At 40.6% G+C, this 12,241-nt stretch overlaps 1 protein-coding gene across 5 annotated transcripts in view; it reads left to right on the forward strand.

The window, feature by feature from the left end:
* CD226 (CD226 molecule) overlaps positions 1-12,241 on the forward strand; it is a 91,585-nt gene that overhangs the window by 59,314 nt on the left and 20,030 nt on the right. For all 5 annotated transcript variants that reach the window (XM_025886626.2, XM_025886624.2, XM_025886625.2 and 2 more), the window contains one exon: positions 4,498-4,854. In XM_025886626.2, the coding sequence (XP_025742411.1) occupies positions 4,498-4,854 (357 nt within the window). The remainder of the gene's footprint in view (positions 1-4,497; positions 4,855-12,241) is intronic.

Raw genomic sequence — 12,241 nt, forward strand, 5'->3', positions numbered from 1 at the left:
TCATAATGCAGTGGACATTTTATTTTGCATTTAAATGGGACACTTTAAGAGCTTTTAGGAAAGTTCTCTCTTGAGCACATACATAGTCTAGGCACAGTGGGAATACACAAAGCTACTACTATTATCACTTCTAATTAGCTGGAGTAATAGTGCTCCTGCAGATAGTTGAGGGCAATTCTGGCTGTTTAATTTTTAGCCTATTTTAAACATCATAAGAGCAAGTTATTGTCTTGTGTTTTGGAAACCCTGGGGAGAGGTCTGACTGAGCAGGGGCAGTGGATTTGGACATCTGCACGTAAGAGATGTTTGGAAATTGCAGGTGGGGGGGGGGATTACCCAGGGATGGTGAGCAAAGGGGGATGGGCATTGGAACCCCGGGGGAGGAGTGGGGAGAGACAACATTTTAAAAGACCAGCAGAGGCGGAAGGACCCCTGAGTAAGACTGTGGAGGAAGGTTAGCAAGGAAAGACGGCAGGCAGGGACATGCAGGGTCAGAGAAGGCGAGCGGTTTCCAGCACGGAGTAGCACCCAGTACTCAAGGTCAAGAACACGCATGACTTGCCGTGCTGGAGAATGGTAGGAGTGGTTCCTCGGTGCCTTGAAGCACACATGAGAAATGAGGCAGAGTCAGGAGCAGTGGATTCCTTCCAGAATTTTGAGTGAATAGAGAAGAAGAAAGGGGGATTAGTCAGCAAGCACCACAGGGTCCAAACTTGGTTTTCAGGGATGGGAGACGTCCTGTCTGTAGCTGAGGAGTTCTGTGTTTTCGTATTCCCAGGGATTGTTTGCCTGGGTGTCACTGGACATGTTTCTCTGCTCTTTGGAGTTCTGTAAATTGGTAGGTTAGATTTAGAGGCTTGAACCGGGTCAGACTGGATTATTTCGGCAAGGCTACTATTCTCAGGGTGGCATCGTGGAGACATGAATGGGCTTTTTTGTGAATTTGCAGACATTGATGATCATTGCCTGGAACAGTTAATTCCTTTAGGCATTACACATGGGATTTCCAACACATTTCTCAGTATGAGAGGTTTTGTGGATGTAGATATCCCCCTGCTCCAGATCAGTGGGTACACACAGTGACTGCAAAGTGAAAATACAAGTACATTTTTTATTCAGAAATGATCTCTTGACTTCTCTGCTCTATGCCAAACACTGCTCTAGGTCCTAAGTATAGAGTGGTATGTAAAGGTCTATACAGAGGCCTGGGCCTATGAAGCTTCTAATAAGTGGACTCAGGGTTTTGCGAAGTTGATGAGTGATAACACAGGGCTGCTCACGCTGCACGTAAAGCCAGTGCTGGTGAGAAGGGTGAAGGAGGACAGCTTCGCAGCTGGGGACGTGGTGGCGGCCCGGGGCAGTGGCACGATGCACAGGTGTACCCAGGAATGTTTGGGGGCCCCCAGGGATTGAGTGGTGCTTGGCAAAGCTGATGAAGCACTGAGATAATTTTTTAAAACGATCCGTTACCATGTCGGAAAAATCATATACAAAGTACAGAGAATTTCATCATATTATTCTGTAATAATATCGTGTAAAAACAACACACAGACCAATTTCTTAGAACAGACAAAATCCTGCACATTGAGAACACCCAGTGCTGATGAGGACGGAAGTAACATGAAGCCTCATTCGTTGCTTGTGGGCATGGAAAATGGGGTAGCCACTATGGAAGGCAGTTTGTCAGTTTCTTGCAGAATTAAATATACTCTTACCATACAGTCATGCTTCTTGATCTATGCCCAAAGGAATTAAAAATTCGTGTCCACGCGAAGTCCTGCACGTGGTTGTATGCAGAAGCTTTCCTCATAATTGCAAAATTGTTTTGGGAGCACCTAAGATATCCTTCAGTAGGTGAATGGATAAATAAACTGCGGTCCATCCAGACAATGGAGTATTATTCAACACTAAAAAGAAATGAGCTATCAAAGCATGAAAGTACATAGAGGAACCTTACATGCTCCTTGCCAAGTGCAAGAAGCCAATCTGAAAGGCTGTTTGCCATATGATTCCAGCTATCTGACGTTCTGGGAAAGGCAGAAGTATGGAGGAGTGAGAGTATCGGTGGGTGCCAGGGCTTGGGGCAGGGCAGCGGGAAGAGTAGGCAGAGCACAGAGGAGTTTTAGAGCAGCAGACATACTCCGTATGACATCATGGTGGACATGTGTCCTTATATATTTGTCCAAACTCATAGAATGCACAACACCAGACGTGAACTCTAATATAAACTCTGGACTTTGGGTGATTATAATGTGACAATATAGGTTCCTACTTGGTATAAAATGTGTCATCCTGATGGGGGATGTCCATAATGGGGAGGCTGTGTGTCACGGCAGGGAGGAAGTACGTGGGGAAATCTCTGTACCTCTGTACCTCCCTCTCAATTTTGTTGTAAACAGAAGACTGCTTTAAAAAACAGTCTTTTAAACGAAACAAAACAAAATGCATTCTATCCTATGTTTATGCTGAGAATTAATACATCACTAAATAGATATATAAAATTAACTGGTGTTTATTGTTTTTGTTTCTATATTTAAGGTTCTAATCAAACTTTTTCTTCCCTATCAACTACAACATTTTGGTCCCTATTTTAAGTAGATGCACTTTCCAATTCCAAGCACGTCAGGATGCCGGGGTCTCTTGTGTGGGGGTTCTTTCAGACACATTTCCTGTCACCTTACATGTGCCGTGCAGGAGGATCAGGTGACATGAGCAGACATGAGCAGGTGACATGAGCAAGCAACACAAGAGGCCAGGCAGGCTCTGCGGACCTCCTCTGGGTCTCGGTTTTTATCTGACACCAACCAGCTATTCTGTTCATCTGGGAAGGTTAAATGGGGGCTGCTCTGTGCCTCCGAACCACCTGCCTCTGAGTGGGGGTCTGCTTCTTTCAGTCCCGTCTGTGTCTACTGACAGGTGATTCTGGGTCCTTACGTAAAGCCTGGGCCGGGGAACCTTCCCCGCTCCCTGGAGGACAGCTCCACCCGAGACCGTGATGCCTAGCTGTTCAGCATGGGCGACTGCCTTCACTGCTTTGTGCATTTGTCCTTGGAACCAATGCAGACACTCCTAAGAGAAGATCCCCCTTTATACCTGAGCCAACATCACATGGCACTGCTTCCTGAGAGCAGGTTTTCGTTACATGGGCACATCAAGCTCCTGAGGTGGGTGGAGGGTGGCCCCACAGAGGAAGACAACAAAACAGCAGGTACGCAGCACTGAAGACAAACTTCAGGACGGACAGGGCTAGCCTGCCGCCAACTTCTGCGGGTCAAGCTCTGCTTACACAAACACTTGTTTCTTTGTCTTTTTTTCCTTTCTTTTATTTCCTTATATTTTCCCAGTACAGTGTATGTGTATCTGATTTAGTCTTTTATTTATATTGTCTCTCATTTTTTTTCTCTTTTCTCATATCTTCTTTTCACTGTCTTAATTTTATTTTAGTTTCTCCTTTGTTTTCTTTAGACTTTTATTTTCTTATTTTCTCCGTGTCTTACGAATTTTCTCCCTTTCCTTCTTTTTTATTCCCCTGTTCTTCCGTTGTCTTTTTATTTAGAAATAAAATGCTTCCTGTGTGCTTGTTATGTGGGTTAAGTGTTAATTTGATAAATAGTTGTACGATTACAAATTGAAAACCTGGAGTGCTGTGGTTTTCTCTTTTCAACAACATTTCGACCAATGGAACCACTTGTTGAATAAAAGAAGCTAGTTTTTGGTGGAGATGAAACTATCATAGACACAGTACTCTAGTTTAATATAGACAGCAAATCTCTTACTGCGTTTTAGACTCAATTTCTTCTTCTCTCAAGTGTGGTGTCTACTCTCCTCTCCCTGTCCCCTCGACTCTTCTTGTCTTTCTTTTCTTTTTCAATTGGAAGTCAAGAGAGGGGCCCAGAACTATCTGGTGCTTGTTTACTGAGTGCTCTGTGCTGAGTATCTCAGCTATGGTGGTAGGAAAGTGGGAAAATATTGAAGGACTTTCTTGGTACACGGGGATTTAAATCACATGTGGACCCCTACTCTATGGAGCCTAAAACAACCTGTATATCTGAAAGATCAGTTTATATAGGTATTTATTCAAATGAAAATGATCTGTTATCTCTTCAATGACCATTAAAATCAGTCCTTACTATCTGGATACAATCTTTGAGTCACCAGCCCAGCATTACCACAGAATAGTCTTGTGAAATTCAGCCTCTTGATAAGATCATTACCAAGAAAAGTACCAGGGGTTTTGATTACGCTTCTTGTTATATGGTTAACCATGTAAAACTTGAGAGAATATGTGCAAACAAGTATATCCTCTCTTCTATTTATTTACTCGCCTCTTTCAAAGGTCTTTTCTTACAAAAATGTGTCATGAAGATATCAATTACAGTTGATGAAGTTGTGTTAAATAACATCACCACAACTTTTGATAGAACTTTCTGGGTATCTCCCACCTTTGCGCCCCAAAATTTGAGGACTTATGTGTAATCATTTGCTTCTTGTTTTCAGATAGTTTTGAGATCGCTGTGCCATCAAAGAGCCACATCATCTCAGAACCTGGGAAAAATGTCACGCTCACCTGTCAGCTACCACAGAAGTGGCCAATACACAAGGTTTCGTGGGAAAAGATCCAGCCCCATCAGATCGACCTCCTGACTAGCTGCAACTTGTCCCAAGGGAAAAGTTATCCTTCAAAGTACCAAAGACAGATACTCAGTGACTGTAGTCAGGGCATGAGAAGCACCTTCATCATCATGCCCCACGTCACGGCCTCTGACTCAGGACTTTACCGCTGTTGTTTCAAGGCCAGTGCAGGGGACAATGAAACCTCCGAAACGTTCGCGATGAGGTTGACTGTAACTGACGGTGAGTACGTCATGGATGTCTTCCAGGGTTAAAAATGGAAAAGGCCAACCACTGTGGATTGGTTTCTGTTGTCTTTTTCATGACTCTATTGTTCAAAATATTTTTTAATGTTGGAGCTTAGGTAAGAATGCTAGGATTTGGTTTTTCTTTATCTTGCTAATCCATCAATCACAGATTTAACAATTACAAATCTTTCCAGCTTCTTGATCTGCCACATTCCTGAAATTAAAAAGACAATTGGTAAGTCTAAAAAAATACATGGTATTAACAGCCTGCAAGTTTCAGCCGGGTAACTTCTATTTGTTTCCAACTACGGTGCAGCGTCTTGATGGTGGTGACTAAGTTTTATAATCCTCGTGTATCCTCAGCAATAACAAAATGGTGCTGGATTGGTATTTGCTGTGTCAGTGTTGAGTTGAATGGAATCTAATAAATGTTTGATAACGTTACTCCTTTGCGAGCTCAGGGCTTTGATTCCTTCCATTGTTTTCGGCCCTTGGGGCAGAAACAGACTAGCCTTCTGGGCCTTTCAACCTTAGCAGGCTTCCCACAAGGCTCAGCACTAATTTTGTATTAGTAATTTGTTTCCTGTGTCATAAGGAAGCCCTAATCGTGTAAGCTGCAGGCCCCACAGAACCCGCGTGAGAGTAAGAAAAAGTAACTTTTCCCTTCCCGAAGTGCAAGTGCAGAGAGGCCTCGAGAGAAGTGTGTGGCGGGGTCGGAGCGAGAGGGAGGTGGTCTCAGGCTCTCCCGGCTCGGCCTCTGGCACATTTTCTCACAGCAGGCGAACATGTCAGAAGAAGCCATTTTTGCTGGTGACAGAAATTGTATTAACTTTTTCCTTCCATCCTTCCTTCCTTACTCCCTTCCTTCTTTCCTTTCACCGTTCGCTCGCTCTCTCTCTCTCTCTCTTTCCCTCATTCTTTCATGTGCTTCCAGCCAGCAATGGGCCTTGGCCTGTGTGTAGACTTCTAGAGCCAAGGTTTCTCAGGATTTGGCCGTCCCTTTACAGACTCTGATTATACTGCAGACCGATGTCTATTCCTGCATGGGAAAGGAAGAACAGCAGGGTTCATGCCTGCAGCAGCTGTGTGTGCTAAGGAGGACATTGGCAGAGGACAGCGCTTTCTCATACATAATCACCTCGGACCCCATTGAGCCTTCTATGCTGCTCTTAGGGCAGCGTGGGTTGTGGGCGAGACCTAAACTGTTCTGAGAACTTGACATAAAAGAGAGGGGTAATGGAATATGTGGGGGAGAAAAATTAACAGAGTTTCTTCATTTTAGGTGTTGACTCCATTCCTTCAGACGTATATACAAAATATTTTGTACCTTAAAAACAAAAACAAAAGCCTTGCATTAGAGAAATATTTTTTAAACCTGGCCAGGGGAAAAAAAAATCATTAGTTTTCTCTCAGAGACCAAGGCAAGGAAAATTTCTATTCAGAAAAATAGCATAAAGGAACTTTTTCAAACAAATAGAAAATAAAATCTTTTACATTATATGTTGAAAAAATAATTATAAACATGTTAAATTATAGAAAAAAATAGAGGTAACAAATTTTTAGGCGGTATAGTTATTTAACTTTTACTAATTAATAAAAATGCATTTGTCCAGACATGACTAAATTTCTTACACAAAACTATACTATAAGCTGTAAACGATATGAAGGTGACTGAATGTAATGGTCAGTATTGTTAGTGTCCATGTGTTTTAAACACTTGCAAAATGGCTTTTTGACATTCAATTGGCAAGTTAAAAGAATATCAACAGGGCTTATTAGTAAAAAGTTATAATTGATGGAAAATGCCCAGCTTTTGACTGTATGTTTCGGTTTAATTCCTTTTTAAAATAAATGTAAGTAAAGATTGAAAATAAAAAAGTCAGATGGAAAAGCAGAAATAGATCACTTGCATTTGCTCTGTTGTGATTTGATTATTTCAAGTCTTGAGGCTGTTTGGTGAAAAATCAATGTAGGGATTAAAGCAGAGAGACACGTACAAGATGTGGAGCAGATTTAATTTATTTCAACTGTCGAGAGAGAGATGATTGTGACACAAATTTTATAAACTGCTATGCATCCTTTTGTTGCCTCCCATCAACTTCTTTTTTAGGATCCAAAGGAGAGATTTTCACGACTGTCATATTCTACACACACACAGGGCTCTTTCCTGTGGTTGTGTTCATTGTCAGACAAGTACTATGTACTCAGAGGTCACCCAGAAGATAACACAATGTCAACCATGTCCCCTATATCCAGTTCTTGCATATTTTGAACAGAGGGAGAGAGTAGCAGAAGTGTGGTTTGAACCCGAATTTCCTATTGACTATCTTTGCTGAGTGAAAAATGTCTGTCTCCTGTCCTTTGCACTCAGAACCTGGGAAGTAGTTTGAAATAGCTCCAGATTGACTTTTTTGAATTTGAAACTTGCCTAGACCACAGGGGCAAGGAACAGGGGGAAATGTGAATATACTGACAGTGACCAAGATTATTTGGGGCCCTACATGTCATCTAGATTGTCCTTAGTCATGAGAAAAGCATCTTCGTTTCCACCAAAAGAATTTGGGAAGCTTTTTAATATGAACTAAATGATGTTGAGACTACTATTGTTTCAACTGAGCTTACTGATTATAAAAAGAATGTGGATCAAAGAAATGAAATCAGCTCTCTCAGAAAGTTTCTGGAGAAGACTAGTTTTGAGCAAACCTGTTTGCTGCTGCCAAGCAGTATTGTTACTCATGTCCTTGTCCGATCTTCTGCCACCGATGAGGCCACTCAGCTGAACCACCCAGTTCCAATTGATGATCAGAGCATAGAAAAGAGACAAAGTACGAGAAGTAACACAAAACATGCATGGGGAGGGTGGAGGAGGGATGAGGAACTTGTGTGTGGATGACTGCAAGCAAATGACTAGGTTGGTACAGAGATTTTGAATTCTGGGTTAATATAAAAGGAGGGAGGTTTAATGAGGGTGATGACTTGGTGCAGTTCTGGATCTCATATAAGATCAATGAAAGCCACCAAAATGGCAAAATGGTATTCATGGACATGTAAGTGGAATCATTGAGTGCAGAATCAAAGAGAAAATTGAGACGGAGGAATCTAATTGTGAGTCAGTTGTAACAGTCAGTGCATGAATGCTTGAACTCACATACTAGATCTTTGGGCACAAAACAGAGCCCACTCCAGACAGACAAATTTAATGGTGCCTCCCCTGGGCCGGCAAATTAGAAAAAAGGTGCCACTTCCTCCAGGTTGCTGCAGACGGCAAAGCTGGTGTGCAGGCTTGGTGGCGGGGCGGGGGGGCGGGGCACAGGCTCCTTACCCACCTAGCCTGGCAGAAACGTGGTCTGGACGAGGGCAGAGAGAGGTTAGTCTGATTAGAATGTCAGCTTGCGCTTGCCAAGGCCTTGCTAGTCACTCACACTTTCCTACTTTCTCTTTTTCCCAACCAACCTACTAGTTTTCATCACATTTACCTCCTTTCCTTTAGAGTTTCAGTCGGATCTCCTCCATCTTCGTGATTTTTCCACATTAGCCCAAACTACTTCCCTGCCATTGAACTATTGAACATTTTGAATTTCTCAAACTTTTGTAACTTGGAAATGTATACCATTGAGTCACTTAATAATTGCATTTGTTTGCAGTGGTCCAGAGATTTATTTTAGAAATTACTTGAGATTAGGAATTATGGCATCTCTGCTTAGAGGTGTCAAAATATCTTTCCAGAATATTCTCATTAAGTATTCTCAACTGATTCTTTGTATGTTAATATTTTTATCTATCCTAGTATATTTCTACATATTTTACTTATATTCTAAAATGTGTCCATTTTATTTTCAAGTTTTCTAGCTTGATTATTTCTAGGTTTCCTTCATCAACATTTAACATTTGAGGTTTAATGATAGCTGATCAAAGAAACCTAAACTCTGAGGAGATCAGTTGCAATGTTTGGGGAGAAAACTTTCATGAATATTGTTTACATTTATATCTTTCAAAAAAGCCTATTTCCTTTCTTAACTTTATTTTGTTTTGCATGTTTTATATAAATGGTGGATAATTGCAAGTCACTGGATCTGGTGGATGGGGTTTATAAATGAAAATTACAGAAGTATTCACTAGAGAATCATGGGGCCTCAGCCAAGGGAATCTTCCCGTATGTTTCTTCTGTGAGGTATAGGGTTGACAAACAGGTAGGAGCATAGAGGAATAGGGTGCTTGCCTATACATGGCTTGATGGAGATTGACTTTGGGACTCAATGCTCCTGAGTTGGACTAGAAGAACATGGAGGAAGAGAAATGAGCTTCATTTGTTTCTTTGGCCTTTAGTTTCCACTAAAATGCATCCAGTTTGCTCCCAGATGATTTGGGTTCCTGAACAGTGTCAGATGTAGACAAGAGAATTTTTTTTTTTTAAGGATCTACTCATCCAGAACCTTCTGTCCCATCCTTATGAATTTATGATAGGTCTGAATATTGTAGGCATGGGCGTTGTCCTAGCTGGTATGCACCGGAATGTCAGATACATTTATTTCCATGACATAGTGTGATGAACTTCAGCTTTTTAATATCTTCACCTACATAGAAAATAATGTTCCTGACAGCTCTTTATATAATTAGAACCACAGCACCAGAATCCAAAAGCACTAGTGTCACTGCTCACAAGATAAAATAGTCTCTACCAAAATGGATCAACTGCAATTTTCAGCTCAGTTTAGTTGTTTTTAAAATTCTGGGTGATAACTGGATATCCAAATGAAACATACTGTTTCCAACATCACAAGTAAGTTGATTACTCAATCATGGCCTATTATGTCTCTGTGTCTTTACAGTTGCCTCTGCCCAAATCAGTTCTTGTAGGAGACATTGTGTTAAAAAAAAAAAAAAAAAAAAGGCAGCTAACTAGTTAGTTTGTTTTGTAAGCCCCACGTATTGATTTATTCATCTTTCCTAATGCACAAAATCCTAGAATGTTTGCCTGCAGTCCTTTTTGTATACATACCATATTTGTGTAGATAAACAAGGTAGGGAATGGGATAATATAATAATGACATGTTAACATCAGAGGGAAGGAAATTCCTCAAGACCTCACGTTAAGTTGCTTTGATGACTCTGTTACCGAGGAACATTGTTGGGTGTGTATTCCTAACTCATGCATGTAAAGGGAGCACAAATTACCCTTGCTTTACACCACTATAAACAATGTAAATTAGAAAGCACTGAATCCTAGGGACTGCTTTTCTTTAAGAGAATCTTTATCCTCACCTGAATTTCCAACAATTTTCATGAATTTTTCCTCACCCTAGAAACCTAAGAGTACAGCTAGGAATTCGAGTTCAAATGTACTCATTTTCTTCCCCCTAAAATCCATGTTGAGAGACCTGCCTAATGATTCCAACTGCAAAACAGCCTTTTATACTCTTTGTCATGCACGGGATTTTTTTAATTTAAAGCATCTGGGAATTGTGAACACCTTGTGGTTGTCTTCTTCCTTATTAGAGAGCCTTATTAGGGACTGAACATAGATGATTGTGTGAAGTTTTCCCCAAAGGCAAGTAGAAAATTACTTAAAATTAAAAAAAAATAGTTCTTCATATAAGATTAACGGCCTTTCATTCTTAATAGCAATTCTAGTTTTAATTATTATGATTCAATTAGACAGCTACTACTGACTTCAGCTGAAATATTTCAAACATGCACTGACCTAACTCTCTGACAAATATTGACAAATACTAGGTGACCGAGTAGATTTGTGGAGGACTATGTGATTTAAAAGGACAGTGAATGAAGAATAAACATAGATCTGTCATTGTAGAGACACATCTTTGAACCTCAAAGAAACTTAATGTTCTTTACATTGAAATGATTCAGAGATTTTTTTTAACTGAAGTATGGTTGATGTACAATATTATATTAGTTTCAGGTGTGAAACATAGAGATCCAACAATTATATACATTATGAAATGCTTACCACAGTAAATGTAGGTACCGTCAGTCACCACACAAAGTTATTATAATATTATTGACTATCATCCCTATGCCCTATGCTGTACTTTTTCTTGCATGACTAACTGATTTTGTAATTGGAAGTTTGTACCTCTTAATCCCCTTCATCTATTTCACTCATCCCGCCCCCCCCCCCATCCCCCCCCCCCCCCACCTTCCCCTCCGGCAACCACCAGTTTGTTCTTTGAATTTAGGAGTCTGTTTCTGTTGGTTGTTTGTTCTGTTTTTTAGATTCCATGTATAAGTGAAATCATATGGTATTTATCTTTTTCCAATTCAGGGATTTTCAAAAGGCATGTATTCAACAGAGATATTTTTGGATATCTTTCTAAAAATAAATATATTCCAATACTCGTTGACCACTCTAAAATTTATTTCTGGAATTAATTCACTTTCAGTAGAACCCACAAGTAACTGTGATATTCATAATTTTTTAAATGTAAGAGTAACATTTTATTTGATTAACCCACAAGAAGAGATTCTTTCTTCCACAGATATAAGGTGGAAATGTTAATACTCTCCATTGGATTGATGGGGACTGAGAAATAGCTTTAGCTGAGGTGAATAGGGAGTGAACTGAAAAATCCTTATTATCACTATGATGGACATGGCAAATACAGAGTAGATACTGAGATGAGGAGACCATATTAACAAAAGGTGGGATGTTTTCTGTGGCTTCCTACTGCAGAAGCTCAAGGACACAGTATATGTGCAGATGACCCCAAATGGGGACCACATAGGAGACAAATTCACAAATACAGAAAAATATAGGCTTGCAAAGTAGAATTATTATTGATTGTTATCAATAATAATGATGATGTGAATGTGCTTTTAGTTTTCCATGCCTTATACGGAGCACTGGATAAATTCTACACTTTTTAATTTGTGTGCGTGTGTACATTTATAAATGAAGGTACCTGTGAACATTTGGTAGGAGGAGCAATGAGCAATCTTTTTCAAAACTTCATGGCTAGGAAGGAGAGGGGCTAGGATCCATAGCAGGGCAGGAAGGCTTCAAAGTTCTTGTTCTTAACTGTGGCAGGATATTGCTCGAAGTAAAAGAAAAAAGTTAGTACTATTGTCAACAGATGCATCGCAGTAAAAGCTGGCTATGGAGAATTTCATAGACTTGTCCCCCCTTCCACCCCCCCTTTAGGTACCCTAGACTTCAAACTGACCCAACATATAGAGCGAGTGTAGGCAAAGTAATGGGGGTTTGATCTCCCACAATTTTCGTCCAGCTCTGCATGCTTGGTGAGCCTTCCTCAGGTCATCACAGGTGCTGTATGGGGTTCTCCCCTGACTTGTCCCCTTTTCTGGGGCTTGTGGGTATTATGAAATTGTGTCAGAGAGGGTTTCTCTACAGCCATATAAGGGAC

Source organism: Callorhinus ursinus, unplaced genomic scaffold (genome assembly GCF_003265705.2).
Source record: "Callorhinus ursinus isolate GAN/ISIS: 27379988/994484 unplaced genomic scaffold, GSC_fseal_2.0 scaffold11, whole genome shotgun sequence".
Classification (NCBI taxonomy): domain Eukaryota; kingdom Metazoa; phylum Chordata; class Mammalia; order Carnivora; family Otariidae; genus Callorhinus; species Callorhinus ursinus.